This window comes from Myodes glareolus, chromosome 13, assembly GCF_982192425.1.
Source record: "Myodes glareolus chromosome 13, mMyoGla1.1, whole genome shotgun sequence".
NCBI lineage: Eukaryota > Metazoa > Chordata > Mammalia > Rodentia > Cricetidae > Myodes > Myodes glareolus.
Genome location: NC_142038.1, coordinates 76,422,131 through 76,445,498, shown reverse-complemented (window position 1 = coordinate 76,445,498; position 23,368 = coordinate 76,422,131). Strand labels below are relative to the sequence as shown.

General features: G+C 42.8%; 1 protein-coding gene across 2 annotated transcripts in view; it reads right to left on the bottom strand.

Annotated features, from left to right (window-relative positions):
- Positions 1-23,349, bottom strand: part of Abhd3 (abhydrolase domain containing 3, phospholipase) — a 45,995-nt gene extending 22,646 nt beyond the window's left edge. Inside the window, exons 1-4 of one of the 2 annotated variants that reach the window (XM_087896258.1) lie at positions 23,149-23,349; positions 22,595-22,758; positions 21,222-21,404; positions 3,233-3,278 (exon numbers count right to left, since the gene is read on the bottom strand). In XM_087896258.1, coding sequence (XP_087752384.1) covers positions 3,233-3,278; positions 21,222-21,404; positions 22,595-22,758; positions 23,149-23,310 — 555 coding nt within the window. In that variant the 5' untranslated portion in view covers positions 23,311-23,349. The remainder of the gene's footprint in view (positions 1-3,232; positions 3,279-21,221; positions 21,405-22,594; positions 22,759-23,148) is intronic. The other variant, XM_087896257.1, reaches the window with a different exon arrangement.
- Between the last annotated feature and the right edge of the window lie 19 nt (positions 23,350-23,368).

The following is a 23,368-nucleotide window of genomic DNA, read 5'->3' as shown; positions in this document are numbered from 1 at the left end:
GTGAACCTTGAGCTTCTGAGAAGGACAGGCAGGCCCCATTAATTTGTACAATCCCACTCTATTGCCTTAATCACAGCAGATCCTTGTCTCTCACTCTGTGGGACCCCGGAGACTCTGCTTGCAGCATCAAGATCTCACTGTGTTGCCCAAGTTGGCCTTGAATTCCTGAGCTCAAGTAACCCTACTTTAGCTTCCCAGATAGCCGGGAAAAGAGACGCAGCGAGCCACCGTGCCTGACTCATCCTACAGATTTATTATCAAATGCGGCAGCGATATGGAGGAACTAACTAGGAGTCAGAGGGGAAAAACATGACTTAATTTAAAATGATTTAATAATATTACTTCTTTGTAAAACTTGCCTGTAAATATGAATACAACACACAACCAGTGTATATCATGACAAAACTAAATCTCTTTTCTGATTTTTGATGTGGAATTTCCCTTTGTATGCTGTAATTACCATTGGTGAATAAAGAAACTGTCTTTGCTATAGAGATTTGCATGAGTATGGATATGAATTTATTGATACAAATTTAAGGTCAATTTTGTTATACTGTGTGTGTGTGTGTGTGTGTGTGTGTGTGTGTGTGTATAAAATATTTCTGCTCTTGATTAAGGTATTGTGATTGTGCAGTTCATTTAAAAATGTAATGTAAAATTAAGAAATATAGGTTAATAAATAATCAACTATAATAGTCAAGTCTGTAGTCATGTTAGTTAGATTTTCTAGATGTACACAGATATATTTCAGTTAGATAGGTATTCTTCAAATCTTTCACTTCAGAATATGGCATATAAATGTTTTAAGAGCTTAAGACTTTTCATGACAATGAGATACATCTGCTCCTGGCAGCACCAATTACTTCAAGAGGATGATGGGCATCAAAGAGGCTCCTTATGGAGTTTGTTAGCCATTTGGGCAGGAAACTGCTCTTGCTTGAACTGCTTCATGACCTAGGCATGCAGGACCCACAGAGAAATGACTGCTGAACTTGCCTAAAGGTGAGATGATCCTTCGGGACTTCTGCTTCATGAAAGAGACTGCCAGACATTCTTCAGGACGCATAAAAAAGTGACAGACAAACTGCCAATATAGATGGAACTTTCTTTGAAATTTCGTGCTTCATGGAAAAGTCTTCTGGATACTATTGGTCTGTAATCTGAAGATGGGTGCCCCAGTGGTACAGAAGAACTTTGGGTGACTGTTCAGTCAGCGAGATGTCTCTGTCATTTCTAGAGTTTTGGAAGTTGCTTACAATGCACTTCCTGTTTACTTAGGTAATATTATCCTTCTGGGGCCTTTGATGAAGTTGAAGCATAAACAGTTATAGAGTTTTCCTTAGTTATGATAAAAGATAAAGTAGATATAAATATTGTAACTGTAATTCTTGCTTGATAACTGTTTTGTTATATGAAATTTTACTATGCTAAAGTTAAAAACCTTTCTTTTTATTTAAATAGGAAAAGGGAGGTGATGTGGGATTTCCCTCTGTATGCTGTGATTACCAATAGTGAATAAACTGCCTTGGCCTGTTGATAGGGCAGAACTTAAGTAGATGGGGAAAACTAAGCTGAATGCTGAGAGAAAGGAGGCAGAGTCAGGAGAAGCCATGTAGACCCGCTGGAGACAGACACTGGAACTTTAGCCAGTAAGCCACAGCCATGTGGTGATATACAGATTACTAGAAATGGGCTAAATTAATATGTAAAAGCCAATAAGAAGCTAGAGCTAATGGGCCAAGCAGTGATTTAAATAATATAGTTTCTGTGTGATTATTTTTGGGTCTAAGCTGCCGGGTGGCCGGGAAACAAGTAGTCTCCTCTTGCACCAGTTTTTTGTTTTGTTTTTCGAGACAGGGTTTCACCTGTGTAGCCCTGGCTGTCCTGGAACTCACCATGTAGAACAGGCTGGCCTCAAACTCACAGAGATCCACCTGCCTCTGCCTCCCTAGTGCTGAGATTAAAATTGTGTACTACCACTGCCTGCCTAAATCTCTTTTTATAACAGAAAAACAAGTATTACTACACTGTTTTTGTTGCTTGAGGTGGTTTGACTGAGAATGGCCTCCACTGACTCATATATTTGAACGCTTGGACCCTAGTAGGTGGAGCTGTTCCAGGAAAGGATTTGAAGGTGTGACCTTTTTTGAAGAGGTGTATCTCCAGGGGTGGGCTTCACACCAGGCCCAGACTTGGTTTCTTTGCCTGTTGCCTATGGATCAGAAGTAAGTTCTCAGACTACTGATGTCTGCGTGCTGCCATGCTCTTTAAAACGATGGCCATGTCCTCACCCTATGAAACAGTTAGCACGGTGCCAGTTCAATACTTTCTTCTTTTTTTTTATGTATAATGTAATTCTGTCTGTGTGTAGAACCATTACAGATGGCTGTGAGCCACCATGTGGTTGCTGGGAATTGAACTCAGAACCTTTGGAAGAGCAGGCAATGCTCTTAACCACTGAGCCATCTCTCCAGCCCCCAATACTTTCTTTTATAAGTTGTCCTGGCCATGGCTTCTCTTCACAGCAACAGAACAGTAGCTAAAATCCTCCCTGACCACATGGCACTGGGATTGAGCCTAGGACTTCACACATGCTTGGCGAGAACTCTAACCACTTAGCTTTATCTATAGACTATACTGGTTAATTTTTAAAGAAAATGTATTTTGCATTAAAATGATAGGCATAGCTGGGTGGTAGTGGTGCACACCTTTAACCCTAGTGCTCGTGAGGCAGAGGCAGATAGAGTTCTAAGTATGAGGCCAGCCTCATCTACAGAGTGAGTTCCAGGACAGCCAGGGCACTGCAGAGAAAACATCTCAAAAAATCAGAAACAAACGAACAAAAGCATAAAAAGCTATACATTAATATCTCCTGGTGTTAGGATACAGTCAGTATGGATGGATGAAACAGCAGTGTTGCTGACTGGGAGACAGATCATTGGTTGAGAGCATGTCCTGCTCTCCTGAAGGCTCTAGTTCAGGTCCCAGAGCTCATGAAATGACTCACATGTGCATATGACTCTAGCTCCAGGGTATCTAAACACATACTAACACATACATATACAAGTAAATAAAAGAACTATAAAGTATACTAATTTGGGCTGGAAAGCTTTTCCTACTATGACCTTATGTTAACTGCAAAGTGAGTTTCAACAAAATATAATGTGCTTTTCATTATAAAACAGGAAATTATTCTTTTTCAAATTGAGGCTTGTCTTTTAAATTTACTTACCAGGAGATTCTCTCCTGCCACTCCTCTGTTATTAAAAACCACACACCTAAAAAATGAGGAAAGCAATTTTGTTATTTGTCCACACAGTTCTCGCTAGTGATGCGCTGCTGAGATCATCTTACTGACACGGTCCTACAGCCTTCAAAGAGTAAAAAAAGCTGGACCAGGGATGTAGCTCAGTAGGTAGAGTGCTTGCCTCGCACGCATGAAACCCTGGGTTCAAACTCTAGCATTGCATACAATGATTAGGGTGCTGCAAGCCTAGAATGCCAGCACCCGGGGAAGTAGAGGCAGGAGGATCAGAAGTGCAAGGCCATTTTTACCTATTTAGCAGTACAAAACTTGAGACAACCAGCCTGGGAGAGATGGAAACCTCGTCTCAAATATCTGCCAAACCAACAGACTGAAAAAAAAAATCTGTTCTTAGAAACTTTGAGATAGCTTGGCTGGTATAGGCACTTGTTGCCACACCTGACTTGAGTTCAATCCCATGACCCACAAGAGAACTGCCTCTTGCAAGTTGTCCTCTGAGCCTCACACAAGCACAATGGGTGTGTGCATGTGCGTGCGCGCACACACTAAATGTAATTTAAAATGCCTCTAATAATGTAGTATTTTAACACCAAGCAGTAGCATATTAGTAGTCCAAAAAACGTTTAACAATTCTCTCTAAACCTAGGGTCACATGTTTGCTAGCAAGCACTTTTACCACTGAGCAATAATCATCAGTCCTAAAGAGTTAAAAAAATTCTGTATGTGAGCTCAATTAGAAAGTTTTGTTACTTTTTTCTGCTAAAATTATGCACTTTTCAACATTTTCTATACATATATATGTCTCCGATAAGCATTTTCAGAAAAATTTTCAGTCAAACATGTTTTTGCTTCAAATGTTTTATTTACATTGTATTCATAGCACTAACAGGAGTCTTTTCATACATTAAAGAACAACTCTTATTCCTCAGGGTTCAGCAAATACAGAAACCAGAATTAAAGAAAAAAATTTACTTTAGCAGAGTATGGTGGCACACGTCTTCAATCCTAGTATTTGGGAGGCAGAAAGTTATGAATTCGAGGACAGCCAGAGCTACATAGTGAGATCCTGTCTCAAACAAATATTTACTTTATTTTTAATTATTTGTATGACTATTTGTGATGATTTGAAGGAAAATGGCCCCCAAATGGTGTGGCACTATAAGGAGGTTGGAGTGGGTGTGGCCTTGTTGGAGGAAGTGTGTCACTGTGGACGTGGGCTTTGAGGTCTCATACATGCTCAAGTCATGCCCTGTGAGTCAAGATGTAAGAACCCTCAGATCTTTCTCTAGTGTCATATCAGCCTGCATGTTGCCTTGCTTCCCACCATGATGATAATGGACTAAACCCACCCCAGTTAAATGTTTTCCTTTATAAAAGTTGCGGTGGTCATGGTGTTTCTTCATGGCAAAGAAGCCCTAAGACGCTATGTATTTGTGTGGGAAGATACATATGAGTGTTTGCATCTTTGGGGGTGAGAAAAGGGAATCAGATTCCCTGGGTCAGTGGTGTGAACCACCATGTGGGTGCTGGGAACTGAACTCTGTTCCTCTGCCAGAGCAACAAGTACTCCTAACTGCTGAGTCATCTCTCTAGGTCTTTAATTTCTTTTTTAGACATCTTATTTGTTTACACACACAACGTGAGTGTGCATTTACCATGGAATAAGTATGGACATTAGAGGACAAATCTGTTCTTTTCTTCTGCCATGTGGGTCCTGGGGATGGATATCATATCATCAGGCTTGGTATCAAGCATATTTACCCACTGAGCCATCTTACTACTCTCAAGACCAGAATTTTCTAAGTGGGAAAAACAATACCACTGGTACTGCTACAAACACCTGGTATGGTGGAATGGACACCAATATACTACTATTTAGTGTTAAAATATTTAGCTCTCATTTAACTTTCAGTTAACAATTATTTACATATATTATATATTAATACACACATATATAATATATATACATATATATATTACAATTATTGGACAAAATTTTGACTCATACCTATATAGGTTCTTATGGAGCTAGTGAGTGTATATGTTTGTATATGTATTTTCATGCCAATTAAAATTCATTTTGTTTTTGTCCATTTACCTATGCAATGAAGCCTGTGTAAATTCCAAGTTTCTTCTTTTGGAATTCTGTGATCATTGCATTGGTTCAGAGCAGAGATGAGCTGTTAGCCTTATAGGACACGCTCAATTCTGACTCGCCTCTAAGGATGTTAAGGTTCAAGGCACACCTCCTCCATTGTAGGCGGTGGACTAGATCTGTTTAGTACCTTGTTTATTCTGTCATTGGTTTTGGTGTCTGAAGTGTCATCTCTAGAATTTTTAGATCTAGCTAAAAGGAAATAAACAACTTAACAATTTTAGAAATCAGGCTAAGGAGATGGCTTCGTCTAGTAAAACCCACACAAGCAGACAGTCAGTGTAATGAAGCACTTGTAAGCCCAGCACTGCGAAGGCACAGACAATTCTCAGGGCCTGCTGGCCTGAGGCTCAGGTAAGTGGGAAACTCTTGTCTCAAAGAACAAGGTGAATAGTAACCGAGCCTCCATACACATGTGCACAAATGCGTTCATGCACCCACATGCACATGTGCATCCACTAGAAAACACAGAAACATTACATCATAGCTGGATGTGGTGGCACAAGGCATTATTAATCCTAGCACTTGGATGGCAGAGGCCAGCCTGGTCTACACAGAGAGTTTCAGGCCAGCCAACTAGGCTACACAGTAAGACTTTCTCCACTGATTATCGTTGTTTTGTTTAAAGAGATAGGATCTCCGGACTGGAGAGATGGCTCAGAGTTTAAGAGTACTGGCTGCTCTTTCAGAGGTCCTGAGTTCAATTCCCAGCACCCACATGGTGGTTCACAACCATCTGTGATGCAATCTGATACCCTCTTCTGGCCTGCAGTGCAGGTATACATTCAGACAGAACACTGTATACATAATAAATAAATAAAAATAAGAGAGATGGGATTCTCTACCTTTCCCAGGCTTGTCCTAAACTCAGCTGGACGTCACCCTTCGCCTCAGCTTCCCGACTAGTTGGACTGAGAGCACATTCCACTATACCTGGCTTTCTTCTACCTCTCCCACCAAAAAGAATAGTAAGACTGACTAGACATAAATAAAATGTAAATCGGCTCCTAGTTAAGTAAGAATCGCTTTAGGAAGGAAACTTTAAAGACAGAGTAGACCAGTAAGATGTCATATGACTGCAGTGTGAGAAGGCCATAAAGCTAGAGAGGGGAGAGAAAGAGATGGTTTGCAAATGCATGCAAAAGCAGCCCATCCACCTGGGACTGTCCTCCAAGCTGCAGACTGGATTTGTGTGCTTCTCCCCAGCCACCACAGAGAGTGGATCACAGCTTGGGGCTCCTGATTCCACCTCTCCATCTCTGTCACAGCTGTCTCCTTCTAGTTTGGATGTGGGCAGAAGGGTAAGGAGGAACAAGGAAACTGCCCAGTCAAGTTGCTGTCTCTTCCACCAGCTGGTGAGAGGTGGAGACAAGCCACCAGCTAAATTAGCATTCTCCAAACAAGTTTTTTCATTTGTCCAAATGACTTTAAATGGTGTATACATAAAAATGGGACTGCTAAATGGCCTTCCTGCATCTTTAACTGTTGAACTTTTTCTTCTCAGAAAGAACTGAAACAACGAGAAGACATAACAAATGAACACATATGGTATGAAGAGGGTTGAAGGGTGGTAGCTCTCTGACTGAAGGTTGGTAGAACTCTTTGGGAAGGATCAGGAGGTGTGGCCCTGTCAGAAGAGGCATGTCACTGTGGGTGAGACTGAGGTTTTAGAAGACTCATGCTATTCTCTGTAGCAAGCTTTCTTGCTAGACTGTCTTTGGACCAACAGCCCAGAAACAATGAGCCAGAGACTACTACTAAATATAAAAACTTGGCACTAGCTTAGGCTTTTTCTCAACTAGCTCTTATAACTTAATTAACTCATTTTTTAAAAAATCTACTTTCTGCCATGTGGCTTAGTTATTTCTTAGCACAGCACATTCAACTTGCTCTGAGTCTGCTGGTGAAACTGGGCACCTAGATTCTTCCTCCCAGTTCTCTCTGTGCCAGAAAGTCCTGCCTTGTCTCTCCTGTCTAGCTATTGGCCATTTAGCTCTTTATTAATCCAATCAGAAGGCGCCTTAGGCAGAGACACATCTTTGCAGTATAAACAAATGTTCTGCAACAATTCCCAGTGTGCTCTCTGTCTCCTGCTTGTGGTTTTAAGCTGTGAGCTCTCAGCTGTTCTTGCTGCCAAGTCTTTGCTCCATCACCATGGACTCTAATCCTCTGAAACTCTTAAGTTAAATTAAAAGCTTTCTTGTATAAATGACCTTGGTCAAAGTATTTTATTACAGCAATGGAAATATAAGTAATTCAGAAGTTAACCTCAGCGGTTAGCTGTGAAGAGCTCACAGTGCCTGTGCAGAGGATGTGAGCTTAGCTCCCAGCACCCACATCAGGCAGATCACAACAGCCTGCAACTCCAGCTCAGTAACATGATGCTCTTTGGCCTCCATGTATATAGACGCAAAATTGAAAAAAAAAAAAGAACCTTAAAAAGAAATATGGTAGGAAGAATTTTCTGCAACAAGAGAACACATTAACCAAAATTTCACATGACTTGCATGTACTTCCTAAGAATTCCTGTGTGGGAATTTAATTGTGAAGTATTAAGAGATTAGAAGTTAAATCTATAACGGGAGATGACTGGGGTCAGACAGGGTCATCCAGGTGTATACCTACTATCAAAGAAGAGTGAAAGATAGGACACACATGTGAGCACTGCATGTCTCTCACCATGAGCCATTCTGGAACCCAGACAGAAGGAAAATTATTACCATATGTGACACCTTGGTCTTGGACCTCTGGAAAGTGAGTCGAAATAAACCTCTTTTCTCTATAAATGTCCAGTGTCAGGTATTTTATTATAGGATAATGCACCAGGGAAGAAGATGAGTTTTCTCTAATGAAAGTTAAATAAACAACATAGAGCTGAGTATAACACGGGTTTCAATCTTCAACACTATAGGTATTTGAGAAGAAATGACTCTTTGTTGCAGGGCTGCCATGTGCATTATAGAATGTTCAGTAATATCTCTGATCTCTGTAAACAAGAAGCCCGTAAAAATGCCCCAGGCACTAGAATCAATAATGTTCTCAGGAGTTGGGAAGAAGCTCAGCGATAGACTTGACTGGCACATATGATGGCTTGATTCCCTAGTGCTCTTTGAAAAAAGGCTCCAGATGTTGCCATATGTCCCTGGGTGCAAAACTGCCCCTTGCTTGTGAAGCATTCTTAGTGTAAGACGGACCACAGAGTCCAGATGTGCTCAGGGTGCCATAGTACATGTAGGCTTCCCTACTATACACACAGACACACTGAAGTGCTCAGGAAAGACAAGGGGAAAAATGAAATCTGTAAGATAAACAGATTTTATCACACTGTCTTGGATATTTTCTAGCTCTACTAACACCCAGTTGTTTGTTTGTTTGTTTTGTGAGACAGGGTTTCTCTGTGTAGCCTTGGCTGTCGTGGAACTCCCTCTGTAGACCAGGCTGGCCTTGAACTTGATATCTGGAGACTGAAACTGTGTGTAAGTCCATGATCCTGCTGACTGTAAAGGATAAGGAAGGAAGCTACTTTCCCCATGGTATTGATGACTCACAGTTGAGTAAGAGGAACACAGAAGGCTTCAGTGTGTACTGCCAGGTCTGATGCCCTGAATTTGACCCCTAGGAACCATGTGGTAGAAGGAGAGAATCAATTCCCACAGACTGTCCTCTGACCTCCATGCACACTTGATGAACATCTGCCCCTTTCCCCACAAAACAAAAAACTAAAATATAATGATAAAATACAAAAGTAGAAACAGCAATCAGAAAGGGGTCAAGTGAGATAAGCCTGCAGAAATCAGCTGCCTCGACCACTGCGTTCCAGATAGCAACAGGTGTTGGGGGCCCGGGAGCTGCAGCAGCCGACACTCGTGCTCTGCCCTCCAGAGCAACGACTCTCCTTTCAGCCAAGGCCCGAGAGAACAACCAGCTCTGGAAACTGCTCCTGTCTGTAATTTCACATGTGCAAAAGCAGCTACGGTATCTCCCCAGTATCTGCATTGCAGTGTGTAATCTCATGTGATGTGTATATGTAATCTCATGATTGCATCTCAATCTTACGGGCACATATATCCATGGGTGGTCAGGAAGATGAGTTCTCATTAAGCTGTATAATTTTGATGTATAGAAAATATACTAGGATATGCTTCATAGCTAGATCTATTGTCCCACAAGGACTGTAAGACACTTACTTTACTCCTTTACTCAAACTACACACAATTAGGTCATTTTTACCTCAGAGCAAGTTCAAACTGGGCGGAATGTTTCTGTAAACGGATCGTAAGTTAAAAACTTTGCAGACATGCACAAAGTCAGAGTTACAGATGTTAAACCAAGGTTATTAGCACAAAGCAACCTAAAACCAATTCTTCATTTACCAAGTCTGGCTGATAAAGACCTGCCCTGCAGCTTGTCTCACCAGGCACTGTGCCCCCAGCTTCTTGTCACAGTCTTACACCAGGAACCTTGAAACCTTGCATTGCCATGGTAAATGGCTCTGTCCTTACTGTTTACCCAAGGTCTGTGCTATGACCAATGAGCTGCAACTCTTGTAACTTTTTTCTTATTGCCTCAAGCCTTCTGTCAAACATGTATTTTAAGGTAGGTGAACAAAGAAGTAAGAGAGAATTGGAAAAGAGAATTGAAACAAGGGAAAACTAGAAAGAATTAGAACTTAGAAGAAAATTAGAAGACAAAAAACCAGACAGACAGAAAAATAAAGAACATGACCCTAACAGCACATGTTTGAATTTATTCTGTACTTCTCAGAAAAATCTCAAGTTCAGTTTTGCTATGCTGTGGAGCTTTTCTTCAAACCCTTGGAGTAGCCTTGAGAGCTGGTCTTTCAGGGCCACTGATAAGCGGGCACTGTGCCTGCTCGCCACCCTGAGGAGCATGTCTGCACACTTTGCATGACTACTAATATTAGAAAGATCCATTCATTCAGAATCCTCATCAAACAGAACCTATTGAACTAAAAAGCAAATCAAAGCCTGTAAGAGCTAAGAGAGAAACAAAACAGCAACACACAAACATTCTCCAGGGAATACCTTCAGTTCCACTGAAGGGCAGGAGCCGTATTTTCAGCTGATGACACAGCACAAGAGGGTTCAATGCCCGGTGAGTGGCACAGAAAGGAAAGCTCTATGGGTTCAGCATGGGCTGAACTGACAGGACAAGTGGAAGAGACACAAGGCAAGAGGACGACAAATGCTGTCCTAAGGCTCAGAGAAGGAAGATGCTCTTAGCTGAAACAAGGCTACTGTGGTGGTTTGAATGAGAATGGCCCTAGATGTCCATATGTTTCAAGTGTTTGGGCCCTAGTTGCTGGAACTGTTGGGAAGGATTAAGAGGCATGAGCTTGTTGGAGGTGTGTCAGTGGGGGTGGGCTTCACGGCAGGCCCAGTCTAGCTCTCTCTGCCTCCTGCTTATAGATCAGCTGTGAGCTCTGAGCTACTGCTCCAGCACCACGCCTACCTGCCAACTGCCATGCTTTATACCATGATGATGAACTAACTCTCAGAAACTGAAGGCAGGCCACCAATTAAATGCTTTCTTTGCAAGTTGCTTGGTCATTTGTGTCTCCTCACAGCTACTGAGAAGTGACTAACACAGTGATCTAAAGGATAATAAATGTGCATGTGGTTGTCTCTCTGTGTGTGCTGGTACCTAAGGAGGCCAGAAAATGGGAATCAGATCTCATAGATCTGGAGCTATAAGCCACTGTGAGCTATTGACATGGGTATGGGAACTGAACTCAGGTCTTCTGCAAAGGCAGCAAGCGTTCTTAACTGCTGAGCCATCTCTGGCAAGGTTAGAGACAATGACAGGGCTCTGGTTCCAGCACCACAGGCCAACCTTTCCATAGAACAGGGGCTGTAAAGTTTCACAACATAAGAAGCAGGTAGAGAACAGCAGCAAAGAAGGCAGAAACCGAAAGCCAAGTTGACACAGAGAGAATAAATCAGCACTTGGGGGTGGGCTCCCTGTTTAGTTTTGTGATGAGTAGCAGTAGTTGGTATTTTCAGTGCAATCAAAAATCCAGCAGAAACACATCATCTTATGATCATGAAGAGTATAAAGTCTGAAACAACTATTATGGCTGGAAATAGAAAAGATAGAAAAGAGCTCTAAATTCTAGATGAAAACTGGGCCTCAATCTCCACATTACTCCCCTGTTCCTGCTCCCTGCCTGGCAGGTTCTAAGCAGCAACCTTAAGGCTATCAACAAGACATGTTAGTGGCTGTTCATCATAGGTGATAGAGTTGAACTCTGAGTTTAGCCAACCTGCCTGCAAATAAAGAAAAATCAGTATTATCCAGGAAAATATAACAGAATCCAGCCTTTCAATTTTCTTTTTCTTAGACAGGGTTTCTCTATGTAGCCCTAGCTGTCCTGGAACTCACTTTGTAGAGCAGGCTGGCCTCAAACTCACAGAGACCTGCCTGTCTCTGTCTCCCAGGTGCTGGTATTAAAGGTCAGTGTGACCACTGCACAGCTCAGCACCTAGAGTTTTTAAAATGGACCATCTACAACACAACTCAAAATTAGTGAACCATGAAAAAATGAGAAAACAACCCACATTCAAGAAATAAGACAACTGTTCTCGTATGGTCCAGATGGTAGAATCAAAGCAAACATAGAACACTTGGGAGTGTGTGTGTGTGTATGTGTGTGTGTGTGTGTGTGTGTGTGTGTGTGAGAGAGAGAGAGAGAGAGAGAGAGAGAGAGAGAGAGAGAGAGAGGAATTAAAAAATAAAATCCCAGCAAAGGAACAGCACCTTCAAAAATGGAAGTTCCTGAGGCTGGAGAGATGGCTCAGCAGCCATCTCTAGAATGACTAGAGCCCTGGCTGCTCTTTCAGAAGATACACAGCGGTCTGATCTGGGATATATGAAGCCATCTTCTGGCCTCCTCAGGCATTAAGCACACACACTGTTCATGGACATTCATACAAAACAAAGATAAATAAATCTTTTAAAAATGGAAATTCCAAGAGGCTGAGGATATAGCTATGTGAGTAATTAGCAAGCACAAAGTCAAGTTCATTGCCCTCGATCATAACAAACGGGACAGCAGTAGTTGCTTAATATAAAAAGAGGCAGGTGTGCTGGTACATTCCCTAGCACTCAGGAGACAGAGGCTGCCAGCACATCTCTGTGAGTTCAAGGTCAGGTTATCCTGGTCAACACAGCAATTTCCAGGCCAGTCAGGGCTCCACAGTGACATCTTGTCTACAAACAAAAAACCCAGTATCAGAAAACCTTCTATACATGTAATTGAGACTCCAAGAAAGAGAAGACAGGAAAAATGAGGAAAAATTGAAGAACTAACATCCCAAAACTTTCCAATTTTGATAATATGTAACTTTATATATTAGAGAAAGGGGAAGTAATAGGAATTTTAAAAATAGAAACTGAGTTATAAATGGTATACCTTAAATCTACCATATCATTAATTACATTATTTATAAAAGGACTAAAAATTCCAATTAAAAAGTAGAAACTGTTAGACATCTGAAGAGTTACTTGCCATAATCTGAGCACCTAGATGTCCAAGGGTATGAAAAGTTCTCAAAGGAGATTTGAGTGGTGGGTACATACTGTAGTGCCAGAGTGTGGAAGGTTAAAGTGAGGGGCATCAGAAATCCAAGGCCAATAACAGCTACAAAGAGGAAGTCAAGGTCAGCCTGGACTACACAACACCTGTATCAAAAAGTTGTTTGAGTTTATCAAGAACTAATAAGATCCCAAACAGCCTAAAAGAAACCACACAATTATCTAGCGATTATTGTAGCGAAGTTGTGAGGTTCAATCTTGATCTTTTGACACACTAATTGTAAAATTTTGATTAAACTATCACCAAGTCATTAAACTAGCTTGGTGAGTTCAAGGCCATTGTAAGCTGTAAGACGGATCTTAGGACAGCACGGACTACACAACAAGACCACGGCTTAAACAAAACACATCTCGGAATCGGGTGTGTATACAAAAGAAGATATGGAGAGTACATGTAGGGAATCTATTGCTAGCAATCAATCAACAAAGCTAATTTGAAATTTTCATTTCCAATTGACATGACTGTACAAATTAGCAGATGACAATGCATGATAATTCAATATATGTAGCCAATGTGTAATCATCAATCCAGGGTAATTAAATGTTTCTAGTTCCTGGCTTTCACCATTTCTTGGTATTGCAGCCTTTCCAGGGTTCTCATCTGGTTCTTTATAAGACACAGAAGCTATTGCTGTAAACTGTACATACTCACCCCCACCCCAGCTATAGAGCAGCAGGACCGATTTTTCTCTGTGTCTGGAACTCTTTATTAGACTCACTACTTCTCCATCCCCTCCCCTTAAAGGCTACACTAAAAGCCACAAAATAGCAATTCTGGTGATCTTTGATGGAGTTAAGTCTTAGTGGCCCCACGGCTTTAAAAACTCAACAGTTACTATTTTGAGAATACAGCTTAATTTTTAGACACAATATTTTTAAAACCAGAGGCTGCATGGATAAAAGTGTCTCAAACACTTCTTACATGTGAGGAAAGTGAAAACCTAACACAGCCGCATCAAGACTCCTCTTTCACCAGGTTGTGGAGGTACACGCTTTTAATCCCAGCACTTGGGAGGCAGAGCAGGCGGGTCTCTGAGTTCCAGGCCATCCTTTGGCTTACTCACTGCCCTGCCAGGCACACTACTCTAGGCTTTCTTCTAGAATGACTAGGCTCTCCCAGAAGCAGGATAATGACCCTCATTCACTCCCATAGACTCCAAGACCAATACTTTCTAGATGTTCTTGGCGAGAGCCCAGCCAAAGTTCTTTACATAGACTGCATGTGAGCCTCACAATTCTAGGAGGTGGAAGGTACCCTCTGCAAGAGAAGTGGAGGAGCAAGGGGATCAGGACAAGATGTTCCTGGAAGCACATGCAGCGTGTGACCCAGCTGGGATCTGAACTCCACAGAGCCGACTCAAAGAGCCCACCCCTCCGGACCCAGCTCACTGTTCCTTCCTTCTTATCTAAGCTGGTAACACATAGGCTGCCAACTCTTATAAAGAGCTCTGACCCTGAAAGGGCTGTGGTTACTTTTGTTTTAGCTTCTGTGTGTGGATGTGTGTTGGAGATGGAAGCAAAACCTTGGGCATGTTAGGCAAGTGCTTGGCCACTAAGATGCACCATTATCTCTGAGGTGTATTTGACAGCGGACTATCTAACAATGGGACCACTTGTCAGGGTCCACCATAATTATTTTTCTAGTCTATCATTACACAATGTAAACTTTTCATCAGTGTTTTCTAATATGTTTAACCTAGCTAGTCTCAAGAACAATAAGTTATAATTACCTTATTTTTCACACTTAAAAATGTTATTTATACAAAAAGTGAATTATCAAGATAAAAAGTTTCTGATGCTAACTTAAAATAGTTTCTAATCTAAAATGGAGGAGGCAGTCAGAACAAACTGTTGTTTCAACAGCTCCATCTTTCTTAATTTGGTTTTTCTCATTCTTCCTCCTTTGGAGGAATCTACAGATTGCCCCAAGGTATGTCTAATGATGCTGGAAATGTGACATATTATTGAAACCTGTGATATCATGGTCACAACACCTCTAAAAAAATCCCAAACAGAAAGTAAAGATATACTTGAAAGCAGTCAAATTCTAACCTTATTTAAACCATTTCCCAAATGAGTCTTTCTCTTTGCAGCCAACAAGTGGGTTCTGTAGTGAATAAAAGGCCATTGTCCTGTCAGGCCAAACCACGAAACAGTGCTTTCTCTAAGTAGGAAAAAAGCAGTGAAATATGTTTCAAAGCAGAAATCTTAATGCTGAAAATTTCCCAACAAAATTAAAAAAGACTTCCTCCGTTCTTCTGACTTGGCTTCCCTCTCCCTCCTTTTCTGGGCAGACTTATCAAGTGTATGCCCAGCTTCTGTGCTGGCCTCTGCTGATGACATTGGATGAAATGACAACAACATGTTGGGGAAGTTTCTGGGGATCAAATCCAGGCCTCACATATGTGAGGTGAGCACACTAGCACTAATTGAGCCCTCAGTCCTCAGCCGTGCACCCTTAAAGCATGATAGTGTGTTTTCTACTCTCCTTTTATTTTCTGGGTACTGGAGCTTCAGTAATGGGGCTGGAGAGGTGGCTCAGAGGGTAAAGTCTTCACTGTGTGAGCAGGAGTTCAGAGCTACAGTGACGGGGCCGGGTAGGTGGCTCAGAGGATAAAGTCTTCACTGTGTGAGCAGGAGTTCAGAGCTATAGTGACGGGGCTGGGGAGGTGGCTCAGAGGGTAAAGTCTTCACTGTGTGAGCAGGAGTTCAGAGCTACAGTGACGGGGCTGGGGAGGTGGCTCAGAGGGTAAAGTCTTCACTGTGTGAGCAGGAGCTCAGAGTCCCATATAAAGACAGGCATAGCAGAGAACACCTATAACCCTTGTGTATGGGGGGTATGACAGAGAGAGACAGGCAGCTTCTTGGGGTCACTGGTCAGCCAGTCTTGCCTATTTCCCAAGCTCTAAACAAACAAAAAACAAAACTAAAAACCATGGATGGTGCCTGAGAAACAACAACCAGGACTGTCCTCTGGCTTCTTTATGCATGTGTACACACACACACACACACACACACACACACACACACACACACACAGAGTGCTTGGGCTCTGGGTACTGATGTACACCAGACAAGCTGTGACTGTCTCCTGGACTTTCACGACAAAGACATCTGTGCCTTACTTTTACCTTCCTTTGGTGCTGGGGATACATCCCAGGGCCTCTCATACGCTAAGCCAAGTGCTCTAACACTGAGATATCCCTTAGGCCAACTTGAATTTTGTTGAGGCCATTGTTAGTTTGGGTTTTCTGTCACTTGCAGCCAATTCTGGGCCTGCAGACTGCACACTTCCCTGTTTCTGCACATGCTGTCACTCCAACTAGACCATAGCTTCCTAGGGAATATAGGTTCTGATACTGCACAGCACAAAATACTTAATGACTGACCTAGATTCCAACGAGCTTGTTATTACGTAATTCCGGACAAGTCACTTTACTACTGGGGGGGCAATGACAGACGCCTGAAAAGGCCGAGGTGGGAAGCTGATCCAGACGCCGTCAGGGCCACTGCTCCCTTTGTGTGTGTTTCAGTCCAGGAAACCAATTCAAAGAAAGGAAAACATTTAAGAAAATAGGATATTATTCAGGTAAAAAATACTAACTATTAGGCTATGCTACTACATGTAAGTCTCTTTTATTATTAAAGACTTCATTTTCCTGATGAACGTTTCATTATGTTGTTCGGGAATGGTCCCAAACTCCTAGACTCAAGTGATCCTCTTGTCTCAGTCTCTTGAGCAGACTACAAGGATAAATGTCACAAAGAGAGATTTTATGTGTTTGGATGAGCATGAGTCTGTGTGCCACAATGTGCACATGGAGGCCAAAGGGCAGCCTCGAGGTCAGTCTACAAACCCTACTCTGTTTGACACAGGGTCTCTCTGTCATTTCTTTCTGTTTTGCATGCCAGGCTAGCTAGACCATGCTCTCCTGTTCTGGGGTTCTCTTGACTCTATTCCCATATCCTGGGAGGAGTCACAGGTCTACAGACACCTGTGTTATGCCTGTGGCATCTGGCTTTTTGTTTGTTTCTAACATGGTCCTGAGGGTTTCTAGCTCAGTCCTTCATTACTTGCTCGGTAAATGATCTTTATCTTCTGAGCCATTTCCCCAACGACTAAATTGAGATTTTTAAAGAAGCCAGCAAGGGAGCTGGAGAGATGGCTCAGCAGTTACCAGCACTGGCTGCTCTCCCAGAGGACCCAGATTTGACTTCCAGCACCCACATGGTGACTCACAACCATCTATAATTCCAGTTTCTAGGAATCTGACAGCCTCACACAGACACACATCAGGTAAAACATAAATGCACACGAAATAGAAGTAAATTTTAGAAGAGAAAGAGGAAGAAGAGGAAGAGGAGGAAGCAGCAGCAGCACATGGTGATAATACCTATCAATCACTTGTACAACTGAGGCAGCTCGACAACATACTGAGTGCTAGGCTACAAAGTGAGCCCTGTCTCAAAGAAAAAGACCGTTTTGTTATTGGAGGGAACTATCCTTTTCCTATGTTCATGGGATTTTTTCTGTAAACCTTGAGACCTTTCTTATGTCATGTGCCCTCTAGGAAACGTTTGTCTCAACAGATTGATAAAATTGGAAAGAATTTATCTGGCTCAACAACAGTCTCCTCCAAGAGGACATTTTGCAACCATAGTGCTGTAAAGATGGTCACTATAAGCAGGTCAAATATTCTCTATCCAAGTCTATTTACCTTTGACCTAGTTAGAATACCTTTGCACATAATTATCTTACATAAACTTTGGCCTAGTTTCCTTCCCATCAATCATTGATTTTGAGTGAGTGGAAAATACTGTGTTTACATTGACCATACACAAATCCTTTGGTTTCATTCATCTATAGGCTGTAGTTAGAATCTCTCTCAAGACTCACAATCTTACCAGACAGCATCAGTTCCCTGTGGCCCTGACAGAACTCATGCCCACTCCCAAGTCCTCTCTTTTATACAAAATAATGAGTGAAGCTGACTCCTTTGCATTGTATGAACGTTCATCTTTGTTGACAAAACACTGTAAAAGACATGATGTCCACATGTTCCCGAAGTAAGATGTGCCTTGTGCTTCTAAATTATAAAACAGTTACTATTCTGGTCAGACAGGAACACAGCAGAAAGACCCAGTGTGTGCAGTGAAGTACTACATACACCCCAACTAAATTCTCTGACGTCAGAGAGGGAAGTATGGTGGGGCAATTCAGTTAACTTCTGGGATCACTTTAAGTGGCAGTCCCAACATGAATGTCCAGGTTGAACCCTGAAGCCCAGAGCCTTCCTCAAGCCCTGGCCCCTGCTAGATTCCAGCCACACCCCTCAGGACTCAGAATAGCCTTCTAGAAGTCAAGTTTTCAGATTTATATTTTACTTCAGTGGTCTTGAAACTACCCATCCTTTCTGTAGGAGTCTGCAATCCCTGCTCAGGACTCTGGGATAACTATCTCATCTGCCCTGTAGTAGACTACAGAAGTAACACTGGAGGAGTTTGGGCCTCAAGGCCCTGACAGCTTTGATTTTTACTTTCAGTGAACCCTATTCCACCAAACGAGCAGCCCGGTGGGGGCCTGAGGGCAGATGACGCACGATGATGATGATGGCAGCAGCGCTGAGTGGTCCCAGAGTGCCCAGGCCTGCGGCTGCCTCGACAGTTAATCACACATGCACAAATACGCCTGGCTAAGACTGCACTGAGCAGAACGGTGGCTTTAAACCACCGACCTTTGAAAGGTTTGCTCAGTGGCGAAAGTGAACTGACACAGCCTGTCCAGCTTAGGCCAGAGACTTGAAATTGTTTCTCTCAAGGCTCTATTTGTAAAACTCAGAATTTCTTTGTGTTTGTGTGTTTATGTGTTGCATGTACTTGTTAGTATGGGTGGGTACATGTGGATGCATGTATATAGAAGAAAGAGGTTGATGTAGAGGGTCTTTCCTCAATTACTATCTGCTTCAGTTTTTCAAAAAAGGGTCTCTAAGTAGACCTGAAGCTCATCCATCTGGGAGACTGGTGCCTCTGAGTGTCAGGACTCGACCTTCTTCATTATCACCAGTGCTGGGGATACGGGCATATATCACACTATCCAGCTGTTTTTAGAAAAAAATATTTATTTTATTTTATGTGTATGAGTGTTTGTTTGCATATATCACGTTGCATGCCTGGTGTCCATGAAGTCAGAAGAGAATCTGGAACGAGACAGTGGTAAGATACCACGTGGGTGCTAGGAACTCAATCTGATCCTTTGCAAGAGCAGCGTGTGCTCTTAACTGCTGACCCATATCTCCAGGTCCTGTGCTCAAGGTTTTATGTGAATTCTGAGGATCCAGATTCAGGTTCTCATGGTTACTGAGCAGGCACTGTATGACTGAACCATTTCCTCGACCAGACCAGAGACTCTTGGCAGCTAAAAATAAATGGGACTAAGTCCCAAGGTCACCAAAGACCTTACTTACAATAGCTTGTTCATTCCTCTTCCTTCCTGCCAAGGCCAGCCTGATCCAGCCCAGAACACATCACACTCAGGCTGAAATACACTAAATCTAGTGTGCATAAGACCCTGCTTAAGTCTCCATAACTTCATAAACCCAGAGTACTGACAAATGTGTGGTCACAACCCTGTGAGGTTGAGCAGGAGAACCAGAAGTTCAAGGCCACCCTTGACCAGTTCCTGAAGCTGCTGACAATGGACTGGCACAGCTTTCTCCACACAAGGTCCCAGGAAAGTACAAGTTCAGATTCTTTGTGTCTCCTCGTAATTCTCAGCACAAGCCTTCCCTACATTTTGGCTACATAGTAATGTTGAGATTAGCCTTGCCTACATGAGATCCTGTCTCAAAACTGGAACTGGGCGGGGGGGGGGGGTGGCTTTCTAGACCCTTACCTTTTTAGCATGACCAAGCTTTAGATATAAATTAGAAACAATCTTCAATCTAAGAGGATGTTGTTTAAAATGGAATAACTATGGGTTCCTGCTACTTCTTAGCAAATCCTAAGTCAAGAATACTTTGAGCTTTTGAGAGAATGTTATTTTCTAAACATAATAGGCTTTGTCTGTAAAAGATCAGAGTTAACTTGTTAAAACAGAATTTTCTGTTATAGTTCCCTCTTTATACTGAAGTGTCATAGAAATGAACATTTTCAGTTTAGAAAAAAGGAGTCGACTCTAAACCCAAGTCACAGAGTGCGTCATACCAGCAGCTAAAGAAGACCGGCACACAAAAAACAGCACCTTTCACAGCAGCCTTGCTTCAAGACTCTAGAGCTGAATCTGAAATGGAAGGCTGCCAACTCACTTGGAAAAATTAAATTATATCTGGTGGTCAGGTTGAATAATGGTTGTTTAAACATGCTGTGGTATCATCTGGCAATCAGCCATGTGCACCTGCAAATTCAGGTGGACAAAAAGAAACCGATGGTCTGTGGAAGGGGAAGGGTGACCTACAAGCTAATGCTCATTTTTCACAGTGGGATCAAAGCCAGGCAAACAAGATTAACAAAGGTAAGGCCCGAAATCAAAGTGTGACCCAAGAGAGCGCTGTACACTGTCTCAGGAGCTTGCAACTGCTACTCTGCAGAACACTCTTGAGGGGTCTACTACTTCTCGGGTGTGGGTGAGTGTGGGGAGGGGAATGACATTATCAATGCCCAAGTGGCTCTAATATTTGTTCATTTACCCTAAGTTGTTGTGTGGCTAAGAGTCATTTCCTGTAGGTAAGCAGCTGAGAAATGGAGACAAAAGAGAAATCAGAGTAAAATAATAATTTAGGAGATTGCTTAATTTATGCATGAAGGAGTGTGAGTGTGTGTATATTTGAAACATACATCTAAGGAAAAAAATCTTTTTTTGTATTTTTTTTAAGGCAGGGTTTCTCTGAAGCTTTGACTGTCCTGGAACTCAGTCTGTAGACCAAGCTGGCCTCGAACTCAGAGATCCGCCTGCCTCTGCCTCCCAAGTGCTGGGAATAAAGGTGTGCAATATCACCTGTGGGAAAATTTTTTTTGGGGAGTGGGCATGTTTCTACAAAGATTAAGCTGGTCTTGCACTCACAGAGATCCACCTGTCTCTGTTTCCTAGTGCTGGGATTAAAGGCTTATGCCACCATGCTCAGTCAGCCTGAAATATTTCTATGTCAGTAAGAATTAAGTGAAAAATGGGAAATAATCTTTCATAAGTACCTGTACCCTAGTTCTTCACTGAGCTGGATCATGTGCAGGATGTAGGACTCCTTGCTTGTTCCAGTGAGGCCAGGCAACAGCAGAATGGTGGGTCTGGTGTTGGCATCCGTATAACACGAGCTGTTACTGTTATCAGACCAGTCCAGGGAGATCTGGCCTCCATCCGCTGTCTTAATGAGTTCACTGAAAATGACCATTCAAAGACATTACTGAGGAGTGCTTTAAGTTGCATCTTGGTGTTTTCATTCTATAAATATGACATTATCTGGTCATCTCAAAATAACTTACTACATCCACATATACGTATCTATGAGTCACTTTCTTTCATTACAAAAATATTGCCAAAATTAACACCATATTTCCCGCAGTTCCAATAAAAAGTATTAGGTAAAAAATGAACTTTAGAAGGGGATAAATCAGGGTAATTGGGGTGTATATGTATGAACGTGGTCAAAATACATTATATATATATATGCACAAAATTGTCCAAAAACCAATAAATTATTTTAAAAATAACCTTAAAAAAGAATAAATGTCAAAGAACTTCAAATATTTGGGAGGGAGTGTGGTAAAGTCTCTGCCTAGTATTCACAAGGCTTTGGATTTATCTTTGGTATCACACACACACACACACAGCCCTTCATATATTTATATTAATCATTTTCTTATTACTCTCAAATGCATAGCATTTAACCCCTATTACTGAGGTAATACAGAGACCAACAAGGCATTCTGTAAGCCTGGTACTGACTTGTTCTATGTACAACTCTGACTCAACTAAGCAGGCCCTCACTGAATACTACAAAATTTACTTTTTGAATGACTTCCCACACGTTGTGGGCCCAATAGTAGAGCTGGCAGGGAGAAAAGGAACTCCAGAAAGACCAGATGACTCAGGAAAATTAGTAATAGACACCATTTAAATTTCTGGTTAGATATGTCCCCACCCACACCTGCAACATCAGAACATTATCTTCAGAAACCCATGCGTTTGTTACTATGAGTTCTTTCGTGGGGAGACACAGAACCTGAAGCGATTGTAGAGCCTCAAGGACAAATTGGAAATTACAAATTGGAAAACAGTACTCTCCAAATCAATGCGCTTCTCACATCCAGAAATAAGTTAGGACTTCCATTCTGCCCATTAGGAAAAAAGAAAAGAAAAGAAAAGAGAAGAGAAGAAAAGAAAAGAAAGGAAAGGCGGGGACAACATAGGCGTATTTTTCTGCACCTGAGGGCAGGTGGGTGGGCGCGCATTCTTCCTATTTACTTTCAGTTTATTTTGTTAACCACAGATGTATTAACTTAGAAGTGGAAGCGGGAATTAAAACCTGTGATTTGGACGATAATAGGTCAAATATACATTCACTTACTTCCTGTATTGCACCAGGGGCTTGGCAGTGATGAAGGGTCTCAGCAGTGTCTGTCCTCGGCTCTCCCAGCACCATACCGTCGGGTAATAGGTTTCTGTCACCACCGGACAGTGGTTCTGGAGGAAGCGGCTGAAACTCTCCCCTCCAGTCACTAACTGGGGTTTCTGCCGGGAGAAGCAACATCGGTGAGGGGTCCAGAACAAAGTTTACAGCGGCCGTAAACCAGCAACCAGCGAGCAGCGGATTTATAGTGCTCCCACCCGCAGGCCGCGCGCGAGCCCTCTGATTCAGTCTCCCCGGAGACTGACGCACAGAAGCCACAATCACAACAGTCCCAAGATGCACTCAATCGCATCCGGGGGGTGGGGGGGAGTGGACGCGAACTGAGCGCCGATGTCTTCCCCGAAGTACCGCAGTTGTGCTGGCCAGTCCGGGGAAGGGGACGCTGGGAGACCTGGTGGCAGGACCCTGGACCTCAGCAGGCAGCTAGTGTCTCCGCGCGCCCTCGGGGCCCCGGAGCCAACCACGCTCCGCCGCCCCCGCCCCCGGCTCACCTTGGCAATGCTGCTCAGGTAGTAGCAGGCGTAGGCGACGCTGAAGCCCAGGATCAGCGACAAGCCCATGCCCGAGCCGAAGAAGCCGACGCGGACTTGGTGCTCCAGGTAGAGCGCCAGCTCCCGGGATAGCACCCGCAGGTCCATGGCCAGGCTCTGCATGGCGCGAGTGCGGCGCAGCTGCAGCGGAGGCCGGCCTCCAGAGCCCCGGGATCCGCGA